At 48.2% G+C, this 13,848-nt stretch overlaps 1 protein-coding gene and 1 long non-coding RNA gene across 11 annotated transcripts in view; one reads left to right on the top strand and one right to left on the bottom strand.

Moving 5' to 3' along the window:
- Positions 1–3,890, top strand: part of TTI1 (TELO2 interacting protein 1) — a 50,864-nt gene extending 46,974 nt beyond the window's left edge. For all 10 annotated transcript variants that reach the window (XM_035298579.3, XM_002806765.6, XM_078371623.1 and 7 more), the window contains one exon: positions 3,269–3,890. In XM_035298579.3, coding sequence (XP_035154470.3) covers positions 3,269–3,452 — 184 coding nt within the window. In that variant the 3' untranslated portion in view covers positions 3,453–3,890. The remainder of the gene's footprint in view (positions 1–3,268) is intronic.
- LOC144582469 (uncharacterized) lies at positions 3,272–7,992 on the bottom strand. Its single transcript, XR_013535160.1, has 2 exons — positions 5,212–7,992; positions 3,272–4,900 (listed from the first exon to the last, which is right to left on the bottom strand). It is a non-coding gene; the product is annotated as an uncharacterized LOC144582469 (long non-coding RNA).
- Positions 7,993–13,848: the final 5,856 nt, after the last annotated feature.

Below are 13,848 nucleotides of genomic sequence, written 5' to 3'. Positions count from 1 at the left end.
TACCCCCACCAAGTCAGTATGGAGGAAATTATGAGTGAAACAAAAGACAAATGTTTTGCCCTTTTCAGGTGTCTGAAAATTATCCATGGCATGGTGATGCTGCTGAGATTGGTAGTGATAATTATGCCTCGGACTCACTTTCTCTCACTCTCACTTACTCTCTGGAAGGAAGGAAGGAATACTGTTTTCATTACATACTTCAAAGTGTTTTCCTACACCTCATCTCTTGAGAGCCTCAGAACAAACTTGTGAGGAGAGTGGGCTGGGTGTGATCATCTTCCTTTGAAGAAAGAGGAGACAGGTTCATGAGGCAAAATAACTTGTTCCAAGCCACAGAGCTGGGGGAAGGAACATGCATTCCTGCCATTCTGGGGCATCTGCCCCTTTAAGAGTGAAGAAATGAGACCCAAAACAATCCTTCCAAGAGTTTGACTCTTGCTTAATAAGAGAAGGTGAACTTTGCACGTTTTTCCTTGCTTTTCTGTTAATATTTCATTTGGTTATCTTGCAGGGCAAAAAGAGTGGCTGATTTTCTTTTCCTTTCCTGCCAACGAATATAACATTTATATTTCGCATGTTAAAAAGAGCTCAGAAAATGAACATTGCAGCATTTTCATGCCGTGTAAGTCAGAGCGCAGCTATGACTGAACTGGGCCGTGGCATCACTTTGCTGGGTGTTGCCCAGATAAAAATATTCCTTGAAGCTGGGAGAGCGCCATGCTGTAGCTTGAGAAATGGTTCCAGCTCTTGAAAGGGGGAAAAAAAATCAAATGAAACCATTTGCATTCTAACAGTCTTTGGCACCAGGGAAAACTGTCAACTGTGTCACGTGTAAATAGAAATCTGCTTCCCAGTTTTGGTGCGTGTTTTCGTAATTTCCCTTGCCACTCTAATTATCAAAGATATTTTTATTTTTAAACAAAAATTGTCTCCCATGCAGGCCTCATCTCCTTTCTGCGGTGAAGTGGAAACGATGAATTAGAATATTCTAATCACTTCTCCAGCAACCACTGTGGAGGTTATAAACACAAGATTATCCTAAGCAAAGAAAACTTAAATTGTTTGGGCACAGACAGGCCAGGAAAAATTCAGTAGGCCAGGGCAATGCTCATGCCTGTAATCCTAGTAATTTGGGAGGCCGAGGTGGGCGGATCACCTGAGGTCAGGAGTTCGAGACCAGCCTGGCCAACTTGTTGAAACCCCATCTCTACTAAAAATACAAAAATTAGCCAGGCATGGTGGTGGGTGCCTGTAATCCCAGCTACTCAGGAGGCTGAGGCAGGAGAATCACTTGAACTCAGAAGGCAGAGGTTGCAGTGAGCCGAGATAACGTCACTGCACTCCAGGCTGGGTGACAGAGTGAGACTCCATCTCAAAAAAAAAAAAAAAAAATTCAGTGCCCTTATCCACCCTCCCCACTCCCCCACTGCCTCCCTGGCCTCCTTAGTGTATGTCCATTACACCTAAGGATCATACCAAGACTGGCTTCACGGTAAGATCCAAATCCACTGAGGGTACAGTTCTTTCGTATTAGTGAAATGAAAACCCAGAATTTACTCCCGCTTAGCAAGCACTGAAGTTCCTATTTAATGCCCAATGGTATGCAAGAGGCTCCTAAGAATAATTGCCAAGAATAAAATGTGGTTTATCAAATAGATACTTGATGCTGTTAATTGGTAAATAAGGATCACATGTGATAGGCTGTGTAGGGCTCGATCTGTGCTTTAAACCTCAGCAAAACCCTGAGTGAAGGACATCCCCCATTTTTAGAAATGGGCACACTGAAACAGGGCAAGTTGAATGATTTCCCAAAGTCACATAACTAGTGATGCCTCTGATCATTTGAATCCTGTTGATAATGTTCCTTGTTCCTTCCTTGGTGGTGAGAGTTTGACCCCTCCTTCAGATCCTTGTGTAGAGTTTTAACTATTCTAGAGAGGGGTGTCGTCTAAAGTCATTCGTGTGCAGTGTAGTAAGTCACTGTGTCCTCATTAAAATGTGAACTCGTTCATTGTTACACAGACATATTGCAGGGGGAAAAAAGAGAAATGAAAACCTGTTCAGTCAACATTAACTGAATGCTGACCACATGCCATGCCAGGTGCCCAAGATACAGCAATGTACAGAACAGATGTAGTCCCTGGTCCCTGCCCTCGGGGAGCTTATGTTGAGGGAGAGAGATGATCCATAGTCAATATGTGTTGGGAAAGGTGTCCTGAATGAGAAGAGTAAGGGGCAGCCTTACTTGGGCACAGTGGTGTGGACAAAATGGCGTGGGGAACCCAGCCTCCGAGCAGGCCATGGTGAGCTGATGGGCAGGCTGTCTGGGAGGTCCCATTCTTCCTGGGATTGCCAAGCCAGACCGAATTGCCACCGTGTATGAAGTTTACACTTGGACTGCCCAAGCACAGTGGCCCTGGGCATGTGACTGATCTTTCAGAAATAGTATTTGAGCAGCTAAGAGGCAAGCGTTGTGATCCCAAAGTTCAAACCAAGACAAAAACCACCCTTGGTGGCTCTGTGTCGTCCAGTAGGCCAGGCCCTTGATCTCTTTTCCTATCATCTATCAGAGGACATCCATGCTCTATCTCTGCCAAAGGTTACAGAGCAGGGCTCAGCCAGTCCTGACCCAGGAGAATAAAGGAGCCCTTTGCCAGCCTGCCAAAGGCGGCATATTCTGTGGATCTGAACCCTGTGCGTAAGCAGCTCTTCACGGGAGCCATGAGTGTGTGTTCACACCACCAAGAATCCATGGCTTTTGGCCAGAAAGGGTCCAACTGCCGAGTTGAGCAGTGTGCTGGAGGACCATAATAATGAGGTTTGCTCAGGGCCTCCGAGGAGGACAGGGAGCCCCACCCAGGGCCTGCCCCCAACCCTGAGCTGAGTCTATGAGCTGAACAAAGCCTTTAAGAAAGGGTATGTGCTGTCATTTTTCTTCTTTATGAAAACTCCTGCTTTGCACCTTAGAACTCAACCTCTTTCTTTGCCAAGAGCTTGTTTGCTGTCAATATTGTTCTGCTCAGACTAATTACTGGCTTTCTGCATGTCAATGGATATGAAACTTACCTGTATTTCTGATGGGCTTTGGGACCATCCTCCTGGTCCTGTCTTATGAACTCAGGTGGGTTTGTTCTACTATTTGAAGTAACTTGATATTGTTACCAGTTTCTTCTCAAACAGCCCAGTAAACAGCCTCCTGGTTGGGGCTTCAGCACTCCCCACCTTCCCTCTCTGTACCCTCCACTCACTCCTCTCCTTCTCTCCACAGCGTCTTCCTCCACCTGATGAAGGTGGACCCAGACTCCACCTGGTTCCTCCTGATCGAGCTCTACTGCCCCACGCAGTTCACGCCTCCCCACCCCAGCCTCCACCCCGTGCAGCTGCGCGGGGCCAGCAGGCAGCAGAACCCCTACATGGCCAATGTGCTCCGTCTACTCAAGGAGCTACAGTGACCCTGCTCCCCCCACTGCAGAAGCCACCGACCCCTCTTCCAGAAGTTGGGCTGACCCCACCCGGCCACAGGCGGTGACAGCGGCGGCAGGAAAGGTGAACTAGCCAATCGATTTATAAATTGATCGATCACACAACTGCTTAGGAATAGATTGAAGGAAAGTAGCTGGCTGTTATTTCTATTTCATACCTTGTGTTTTCAAATGACGTTGTCTGGAGGCTCTGAGGGTTTAACTCCTTAGCCTACCATCTCCATGGCCCCAGCTGCCTCACAGGCCACACACACACACACACACACACACACACACACACACACGAGGTCACTTCCCCTCCATCTGCATACCCCTCCCTCTCTTCAAATAATGAGATGGAACTAATTTGTTATACTTAACCTGTTCTTTGGGAAACAAATTGAAATAAAGGCACTCCTTGGATGAAAAGTGTGATCAACATCTCACTTTGAAGTTTGTTATTTAAATTGGGTGATTATTTTTTAAAAAATGAGATTATATTCTTGAATGGTCAATATAGAACCACAGTATAAAATCCAAAGCCAAGCAGTACAAAACAGAAAACAGTGAAGAGTAAATCTCACCCTCCCCATTTCTCAGGCGCCTGGTTTCTGTCTCCAAAGGCAACCACCCGGAACAATGTTTTGGATCCTTTTTAAGCAGGGGGTTAATTTTTTTAACTTTTTACTATGGGTACTAATGTAATGAAGTCCCGTGTCCCGGTGAAACCCGGCTTCCCTTGTGGTCAGCATGTGGCCCAGCTTGCTTCCTCTGTGCCCTGCCCATGTACCTCTCCACACTGGGATTATTTTCAAGCAAATACCAGATGTTGCATTGAAACTTTTTTGAATGTACAACCACGATACCATTATCACACCTAACCAAATTAACAATGAGCCTTTAATATTGTCAGATACTGTCAGCGTCTAAATTTCCCCAGTGTTTGGGTCAGGAGCCAAGTAAGTGGTACATTGCTGGTTCAGTGTGCTCCCTAATGAATTTCTTCTAATGTGTAGATTCCCCCTCCACCTCTCTCATTTTCCTTGAAGTTGTTTGGGGGGGAAACATGGTCATTTCTCCTACAGCGTTTCCCACCATCTGGGTTTATCGATTGCATCCCTGTGGAGGTCATTTCATGGGCCCCTCCTCTCACCTGTTTCCTGGCCGTCAGGAGCAGAGTAAGAGTTGTGATCAGGTTTGGGTCTTTTGGCTTTGTTTCTGGCACTTCTCCATAGGTGGTGTTATATACTTCCATCAGGAGGCACATAGTCTGATTTCTTCATGTGTTCTTAGCGGCCATGGTGATCTCACTGGGATCCATCCACACACTCATTAGGGATTGCAGAGTAATGCTGTTCTAATTCCACCATGCCGGCTTGCTTTTAGCCAGTGTCCTTGCGTAAGGGGAACCTTCCCTTCATCAACCATCTGGTAACCTGCTGGTATAGTTTGTAAAGAAAAGGCAAGATAAATACTTGAGTTTTTTACCTAGCTGAGAAATTAAAAACATACAGATTATGTAAATTCAGGTACACATCCCACCCCAGCCCCCTGGCCTCCCAACCCCCCATGTATGCTGAAGGATCCCAGGGATGGTGAATGCTTTCTCACAGTGCATGTTGGAGTGCCCGCTAGATCACAATTCCAGTGACACAGATAATCCCCAAACTCCAAAAAGCCCAGAGGGTGCCTGGCATGGGGACATGTTGGTGTGAGGGTCCCCAGCCAGCTCTGGAGAAGCCCCACTCACTTCCTGCTCCGCTGTGCCTGCCAGGGCAGAGTTGAATCCAGTACCAGTCTCGGTGGCAGCTGCCTGGCTCTGGTCTGGCTCCTGAGCCCTCAGGGAACCCTTCTTTTGGGACTTTTTTCAGTTCTGCAGCCTGTAAAGTGGAGGGATTGGGCCAGAGGGGGAGCTCTTCATCTGCTGGGATTGTGGGGACCCACTCCCCAGAAACTTGTTCCTGCTCCTCCCATTACCCCAGGAGGGCACTGCATCCTCCAAGAGCGCAGTGGGCACCATCTCATTTGCTGAGGACGCCTCACTGACTTCACAAGATTCCATGTGCAGTCAATTCCAGAGGCTCACCTATGATCCCACAGGGATCCCAAGTTCAGAGCCCCCTGAAAGGGCCAAGATCATCACTTAACTCTTTTCCAGCTTTAAAATTTGGGGATGATTTCTTTTGGAAAAAGGGAGGGAAATGCCCTCTAATTGCGGGGATGGTGAAAGGATTCACAGCATTGTTCCTAATTCCACTGGGAACCCAAAGTGATAGGCTGATTCCGTCTGCAGATTCTGACAAATGAGAAAACAGGTCAGGGAGATGGTGTGACTTGCCGAGCATTACTGAGCTCTCCCGGCAAGATGAAAGTAGCCTGCCTTTGCAGGGGCCAGGGAAAATGTGCACACGCATCCTAAGAGAAACTCGGGCTCTGGGACAGCTCTCCAGGAGATAATCAGCATCGGAGGATATGCCATGGTTCTTCGAAAACCCACTTCTTCCTCAAAGAGTTAAGCTGTCTGGAGTTGCTTTCAGATTCTTGCAGGCAGATTGTTGCACTTGATTAAAAAAAAAAAAAACCTCATTAGAGCATGTCTCCAGTTATTATATTCAGGCAACTTTCACTTTTGAACCTGTCCAGCTGACTCAGTCTAGTCCCTGTTAATGTCAGCTTTGCAGAATACTGTTCTGCCGGTTAAAACTTGCTGGTGCAGTCAAGGTTTCTTATTTTCACTCAGAGTATACCAGCACTTCAAGTATTGTTTTGGCCAGAGGTAGGGGTAGATACAGGATGGATAGGGAGATACTGCAAGGCCTAGAATTTCAGGTTGAGATGTTTGAGCTGTGATTTGCAGGCAGCAGAAGGCTCCTGGAGGAGCAGGAAAGTGTAGACCTGGACCCAGGAGATGCTTGGAGGTGGCTGTGGTCTTCAGGAGGCACTGTGTCATGGAAGGAACATGGATGATTTGGAGTTCCTCAGAGCTGGGCTTCATTTCTGACTCCACCTCTCCGTGACCGTGTGACCCTGGGCACGTCATTTTATTTCTGAGCTCCGTTTTCCCATCTCTGAAATAGAGCTGTTGCCTCCGTCTCTTCAGGCAGCTGCCTCAGAGGGAATGAATGCAGCCGTGTTTGTAAAGCATCTGGCACCGTGCCTGGGGCTCCAGCAACGTCTTTCCCCCGCTGCCCATGGCTTTGCTATGGCTGCAGTACACACTCCTCTCCACAGTTACAGCTGAGGAAATAGATGGTTAGGTCTCAGCATGTGCCACCCAGAAACTAAAAGAGAACAACAGTAGGGGAGAGAATCAAAGAAGGCTTCTAGGAGGAGGTGAGGTCCTAGTGAACAAGTAGATTTCAGCAGACAGAATAATGGGCATTCCAGACCGGAAAAATAACATGCCCAAAGGCCTGTGGGCATGCCTGCCAGTATCTGTACACATCATAACTCAGTTGGGAGTGACAGGGAAACCAATTCAAAATTGGCTTGAGCAAAAAACAAAAATATCTTGGTACACAGAACCAAGAGGCCCTGTTGGTGCAGCTTCCCCAGCCTGTCCGTATCTTTCGATACTGCTTTCCCAGTGGTGGCTTCACTCTGTAATTCCAGGCTCCTGTTCTTTCAGTGCCACACACCCAAGTGAATGTGCACCTCCTAACAGCTCCAGCCAAAGGCCTACGATTGGGTTGGATTTTTAGAGACGGGGTCTTGCACTGCTGTCCAGGCTGACCTGGAACTCCCAAGCCCAAGAGATCTTCCCACCTCAGCCCAAGTCCTAGGATTTGCTCTCATTGGCTCAGCCCCAAACCAAACTTGGTCCATTTACAACAGCTGTCGGCAAACTTTCTCTGTAAAGGGCCAGAGTGACTCTATTAGGGTTTAGGGCCACACATAAGGTCTCTGAAGCATCTACTTTGACTTTGTTTTTTAACAATTTGTTTTTTTGAGACAGGGTCTCATTCTACTAGCCCAGACTGGAGTGCAGCGGTGCAATCTCGGCTCCCTGTAGCCTCAACCTCTTGGGCTCAGGTGATTTTCCCACCTCAGCTTCCAAAGTAGCTGGGATTACAGGCACACACACCCATGCCTCGCTAATTTTTTGTCTTTTTAGTAGAAACCGGGTTTTGCTGTATTGTGAACCAAACTGGTTTCGAACTCCTAGACTCAAGCAATCTGCTGGGCTTGGCCTCCCAGAGTGCTTGGATTACAGATGTGAACCACCGTGCTCGACCACCATCTTTTAAAAAACAAAAAATAGGCCAGGCTTGGTGGCTCACGCCTATAATCCCAGCACTTTGGGAGGCCGAGGTGGGTGGATCACCTGAGGTCAGGAGTTTGAGACCAGCCTGGCCAACATGGCAAAACCCTGTCTCTACTAAAAATTACAAAAATTAGCTGGGTATGGTGGCATGTACCTATAATCCCAGCTACTCAGGAGGATGAGGCAGGAGAATCGCTTCAACATGGGAGGCAGAGGTTGCAGTGAGCCAAAATCATGCCATTGCACTCTAGCCTGGGAGACAGCAAGACTCAGTCTCAAAAAAACAAACAAACAAAGAAAAATTGGCTGGGCGCAGTGGCTCTCACCTGTAATCCCAGCAGTTTGGGAGTCCAAGGCGGGAAGATGATGAGGTCAAGAGATTGAGACCGTCCTGGCAACCTGGTGAAACCCCATCTCTATTCAAAGTACAAACATTAGGCAGGTGTGGTGGCGTGTGCCTGCAGTCCCAGCTACTTGGGAGGCTGAGGCAGAAGAATCACTTGAACCCAGGAGATGGAGGTTGCAGTGAGCTGAGATCGCACCACTGCACTCCAGCCTGGCAACAGAGAGAGGACCCTGTGCAGAAAGAAAAGAAAAGGGGAGGGGAAAGGAGGGGAGGGGAGGAAGACAAGCAAAAACAGAAAAATTCTCTGCTCGAGGGCCTCACAAAAAATAAGCCAGGGGCCTTTTGTTGGTGGTAGTGTTTGTTTTTGCTTTGCCCTCGGACCTGTTTGCCAACCCCTGAACTTCAGCATTCTCGGGGATGGGTCTGGACACCCACACCATGTGGAGAAAGAGTTGAGGTGGAGTGGTTTCCCCTAAGGGGAAGCACTGGATTTGGATACCAGGAAGAGAGATGCAGAGATCCGGGAGGGCACATGTGACAGGCACACGCCACCCTGTATTTGTGGCCTATGACAAGTGTGGTGTGGCAGTCTGGGAGAGTGAGTATTAGGAGGTGGTGGGAGCTGAGGCCACATTTATGGAAGGCCTTGAATGCCAATCTGAGTATCCCAGCCTTAAGGGATCAAGAAGTGGCCTTGGAAGGTTCTTGAACAGGTGAATAATGTATTGAAAGCAGCATGTTAGGAATATTCATCTCGTGGCAGCATACAGGAGAAATGGGAAGGGAGAGAGACTGGCAATGAAATTGTGTTTCTGAAAGTCCCAGGACGAGGAAATGTACCTCTTCCATCAACCCCAAACTGTTTGACATGCCGCGGTTCATGGGCAACTTGAGGCACATAAATATGTGCTTTAAAGTTTAAAAGTAAGAAGTCAGATGAATGGAACCTCTGATGAGGCTTCCTCTGGCTCGTTCCGGAGAGTTGAGGAGCCCAAGAAATGATTTTCCGCAGCTCCAGCTGTGATGAGCAATCCACGGTCCCTCTCCCTTTGTGTGTCTTACCCAGTCCTGTGCGTCGGGCTTGATTGGAAGCCAGGTGCCCGTATTGCCTTTCCTCCAGAGTAAGGAATAGAGGCCAAATTTCAGAAAATAATTCTGAGTGATGGTGGACTCTGTGGGAGTGTTGATTGCTTTATAAATGGCATTCTCCTCTCTGTGCACCCCCCCGCCCCCCTTCACTACTGAAGTTTGGAGGCAGCGGCTTTTCAAATTACTCTTGAAAAGCAGGCTGATTTCCCACAGGAATCATCTCCTAGATTAGGAGCTGTTCTACCTTTTCCGACAGTTTTACCCAGAGTACAAAGCCTGTCTGCAAAGGACAAGGAGGGAGCAGTGCCCTCCTTGCTTCAAAGCTCTCAGCACCAACCATTTATGAAAACGTCTCTCGCTTCTGCAGCGGTATCCAGTGTCTGGGGCTGCCTGCTTTTGCAGCAGGAAAGGGTTAAAAAACACTGACGAATGGCTGCCTCCGCCACCCGCTTCCATTTTCCCTCCTTATATAATTTGCCATTCTTTTTGCACAACAGCTCCTGGGTCTCAACCTACTCTCTCAATCAGTACCCTCACGTCCTCAGCTTCCTCCCACACAGGCGGGCTCAGGAGTAAGGGAAGCACCTTTCAGAATCTCTGAAGCTGTTTCCAAGGGAAGAGATGGGCGGGGGGAGATAGAAGAAGTAGTGGAGAAGAGTCAGAAGTTCCTTCATGAAATAAAACATGTTGCGTTTCGCGGGCGTGGGTGTTGGGGAGGGATAGGCCTCGGCCTAGCCTACCTCTTGTCGGCCCATCTTCTCATTGTTTCATGGACCCCACCCTGTGGTCTCCGGAATTTCACCCAAACCGTGCCCCAGTTCCCTGTGCCACAGCTCACAGGTGACCTTGGGCACTCTCTTTCCCTCCCTGCGCCTCAGTCTCCCCATCTACTAGATAAAGGGTTCGAACCATCAGTCCCCAAGCATTGTTCCACCTCCTCAGCATCTCTAATTTGGTAATATAATGTTGGCAAGTTTATGGGGAGACAGGCATGGACACTGGCACAAGGTCTTTGGAGGCTGGTTGGGCAGTCTCGACCAAATTTGAATGCAATTCTGCCTCTCAGGTGTTTAACACTCACATATGTGCACAAAGGTTTACACGCATAGGCAATTGACTGCAACACTCTTCCTAATTTGCAAAAACTTACAAATATGGAGTGCCTAGTATTCCATATTTGTGGCTTCATGCTTAATGCTTTTCCTTAATATCCAAAGAGCGGAAGCAGAAGATAGGAAATAAGCTAATCATAGTGCTGAACACTTCTTCCAGAAGAGAGTGAAGTGCCCCCCACAACACAGAAATTCTCCTGAGCTATATTGAAGAGTGATACATCAGATGCCATGAGGCATGGTGGCTCATGCCTGTAATCCACCGTTCCAGCTGTGACGAACAAGGCAGGGTCCCTCTCCCTGTCTCCCCATATACTTGCCAACATTATATTATCTAATTAGAGATGTTGAGGAGGTGGAACGATGCTTGGGGATTGATTGGTTGAAACCCTTTTGACGGAGAGACTGAGGCACAGGGAGGGGAAGAGAGTGCCCAAGGTCACCTGTGAGCTGTAGCACAGTTTGACTTCCTCCAGGGAACTGGAGCAGGAGGATTGCTGGAGCGCAGGAGATTGAGGCTGCAGTGAGCTATGATTGTGCCACTGCACTCCAAAGGCATGAAATGTTACTGTTAACTGTTTCCTCAAAGTAAATAGAAAATTAAGGAGAACAGGGGAGGGAGGGAGGGAGGGATGGACTAAATGATCTCTGGCACATCCATATAAAAAAGTACTGTGCAGCGTTTGTTTTGTTTTGTTTGTGACGGAATCTCACTCTTGTCGCCCAGGCTGGAGTGCAGTGGTGTGATCTCAGCACACTGCAACCTCCACCTCCCGGGAAGCAATTCTCCTGCCCCAGCCTCCCAAGTAGCTGGGATTACAGGCCCACGCCACCACACCCAGCTAATTTTTTTGTATTTTTAGTATCAATGGGGTTTGACCAGTCTGGTCTCAAACTCCTGACCTCAGGTGATCCACCCACCTCGGCCTTCCAAAGTGCTGGGATTACAGGCATGAACCACTGCACACAGCCTATGCAGCATTTTAAAAGAATAAAGCAGGAGGTGAGGGTAACTGGCCGTGACATCTGTCACCCCATTGATTGCCAGGGTTGATTCGGCTGATCTGGCTGGCTAAGCGGGTGTCCCCTTCCTCCTTCACCACTGCCTGTGTGTCCCTCCTGAAGCTACATGCTCTGTCAAAGAGGATGACCATTCCCAACAGAGGAGGGCTGGTCTTCAGTCAAGGGGATACGAGTAGCTGAGCTCCCTTGCTAGAACCTCCAAACAAGCTCTCAAGGCCCATTGTAGGAGAACATAGGATAGTCAAGCTTCCAAGACTCCAGACACATTCAAATGGGGCGCTACATGTGGCAGTCTGCCTTTAAAAGAATACAAACTAAAACAGCAATAGCTATCAGAGTTTTAAATGCATATACCCTTTGACAGCAATCCTGCTTTTAGGAATTTACTTGTCATGTGCAAAGATGGTGAATAAAGTGTATGTTGGTGCATTGTTTACATTAATGAAAGACTGGAAACAACCTAAAAGTCCATCCAGAGAGTACTGGCTAAATAAGTGCCTCATAATCACATGTAGTGTACCATATAGCCTTTCAAAATAATGAGGTAGTTCTCTGTGTATAGCGTCAAGATCTATTATTAAAGAAAAAGACAAGCAGTGGCCAGGCATGGGGGCTCTCCCCTCTTAATCACAGCGCTTATGGAGGCCAAGGTGGGTGGATCACCTGGCCAACATGGTGAAACCCTGTGTCTACTAAAAATACAAAACTTAGCTGGGCGTGGTGGCACATGCCTGTAATCCCAGCTACTCTGGAGGCTGAGGCAGGAGAATCGCTTGAATCCAGGAGGCGGAAGTTGCAGTGAGCAGAGATTGCGCCATTGCACCCCAGCCTGGGTGACAGAGCAAGACTCCAAAAGAAAAAGACAGAGAGAGAGAGGGAGGGAGGGAGGAACGGAGGGAGGCAGAACAAAAGACAAGCAGAACAATGCTGCTGCATATGGGGAAGGGATACTTGTGTGTGTGGAGGCTCTCTTAAAGGACACCCAAGTGGCAGCCTTCAGCTTCTAGGAAGAGTAACAGGATTGGTGATGAGAATCTTCTCAGAAGTACCCCATATACCCTTGACATTTTTTTAAAACCCTATACATGTGTAACTTATCCACTCACACAAAGAAAGTTATCAAAATAAGGCATTTATGGGTCTATAATTCTATGGCAAACTCACTTTTGGTGTTAGGGCCCTAACATCACCTTGGGCCCCTCACTTGTGCTTTGCAGTTTCTCAAGGGGAACCAGGGTTAGGGGAAGGGGAAGTAATGCTTAATCCAAATAAGCAGCCAGTTACGGTGGCTCAAGCCTGTAATCCCAGCACTTTGGGAGGCCGAGGCGGGTGGATCACCTGAGGTCAGGAGTTTGAGACCATCCTGACCAACATGGTGAAACCCCATTGCTACTAAAAATACAAAAAATTAGCTGGGCATGGTGGCTCGTGCCTGTAATCCCAGCTACTCAGGAGGCTGAGGCAGGAAAATCACTTGCACCCGGGAGGCGGAGGTTGCAGTGAGCCGAGATTGCGCCATTGCACTCCAGCCTGGGTAACAAGAGCAAAACTCCGTCTCAAAAAAAAAAAAGAAGCAAAGGAATCTTGGCGAGGATGCCTCTCGGGATGAGTTATATCCCTGTGGGCATGCAGGAAGATGATCTCCCACCCATGCCCTAGCTCATCTGAGCACCCTCAGAACCCCAAGAGAGGCAGGTTTCCCTGCCTACCCTCGCTGAAATCAGGGCTCTTACAGCACTGCGATGCCACCCTCGGCTGCATCCCTCGCCACAGCTCTGCCTGGGGCTTGTAGCTTTTTTCTCGTGTAGGAGTCATATTCCTTTCTGCATCCGCAGCACCTGACAGACACACGACAGGGTCATGACTTGCTGCTTCATCTCATGGTCCTGATGACTGACATATCCAGTGACTGCTCCAAAGGCACTAAGAGCAAAGACAGGAAGGAGGCTGACATCACCAGATCAGTTGCACGATCAGTTACAAAAGGGTTTATGGAACAGGCTCTAAAATCTGCTGGTTGGAAACTTCAACAAATATTTTTCAAGGCTTCTTACGTGCCAGCCCAGAGATAAAGGCATGTGTACTGCCTCTTAGGAGCTCGGCTTACAGGAGAGCTAAACAAGGCAAGTTAGTGTGAGAAGACAGCAATAAAAGTCTGCGTTGGAAGGAGGTAGAGAGCAGCAGTTAAGCTCATGGGCTCTGGAGACAAGATGGCCTAGGTTTGAATCCTGACCCTGTGGCCTTGGGAAAGTCTCTTCAGAACTCTTAGCCTTGATGAAATGGAAACAAAAACAGTGCCTCCCTTGGAGCATGGGACACCAGAGTGATAGAGCGATAGACTCACGGACTGGCTGGTCCCTGGGAAGTGCTCTACCAGAGTTGGTCGCCACAGGTGAGGATGATGATATTCAAAAGTATAAATAGCAGCACAGAGGTTGAACCAAAAGGCAATCAGGAGGCTTTGAGACACCATCAAGCTAGCGTTGCAGTATTTGCCCCTCGAGTACACACAGGGAAGGGCCCTCTGGGCAGAGGGAACAGCAGTTACAAAGG

Source organism: Callithrix jacchus, chromosome 5, assembly GCF_049354715.1.
Source record: "Callithrix jacchus isolate 240 chromosome 5, calJac240_pri, whole genome shotgun sequence".
Lineage (NCBI taxonomy): Eukaryota > Metazoa > Chordata > Mammalia > Primates > Cebidae > Callithrix > Callithrix jacchus.
This window is presented reverse-complemented; position numbering and strand designations above follow the sequence as displayed.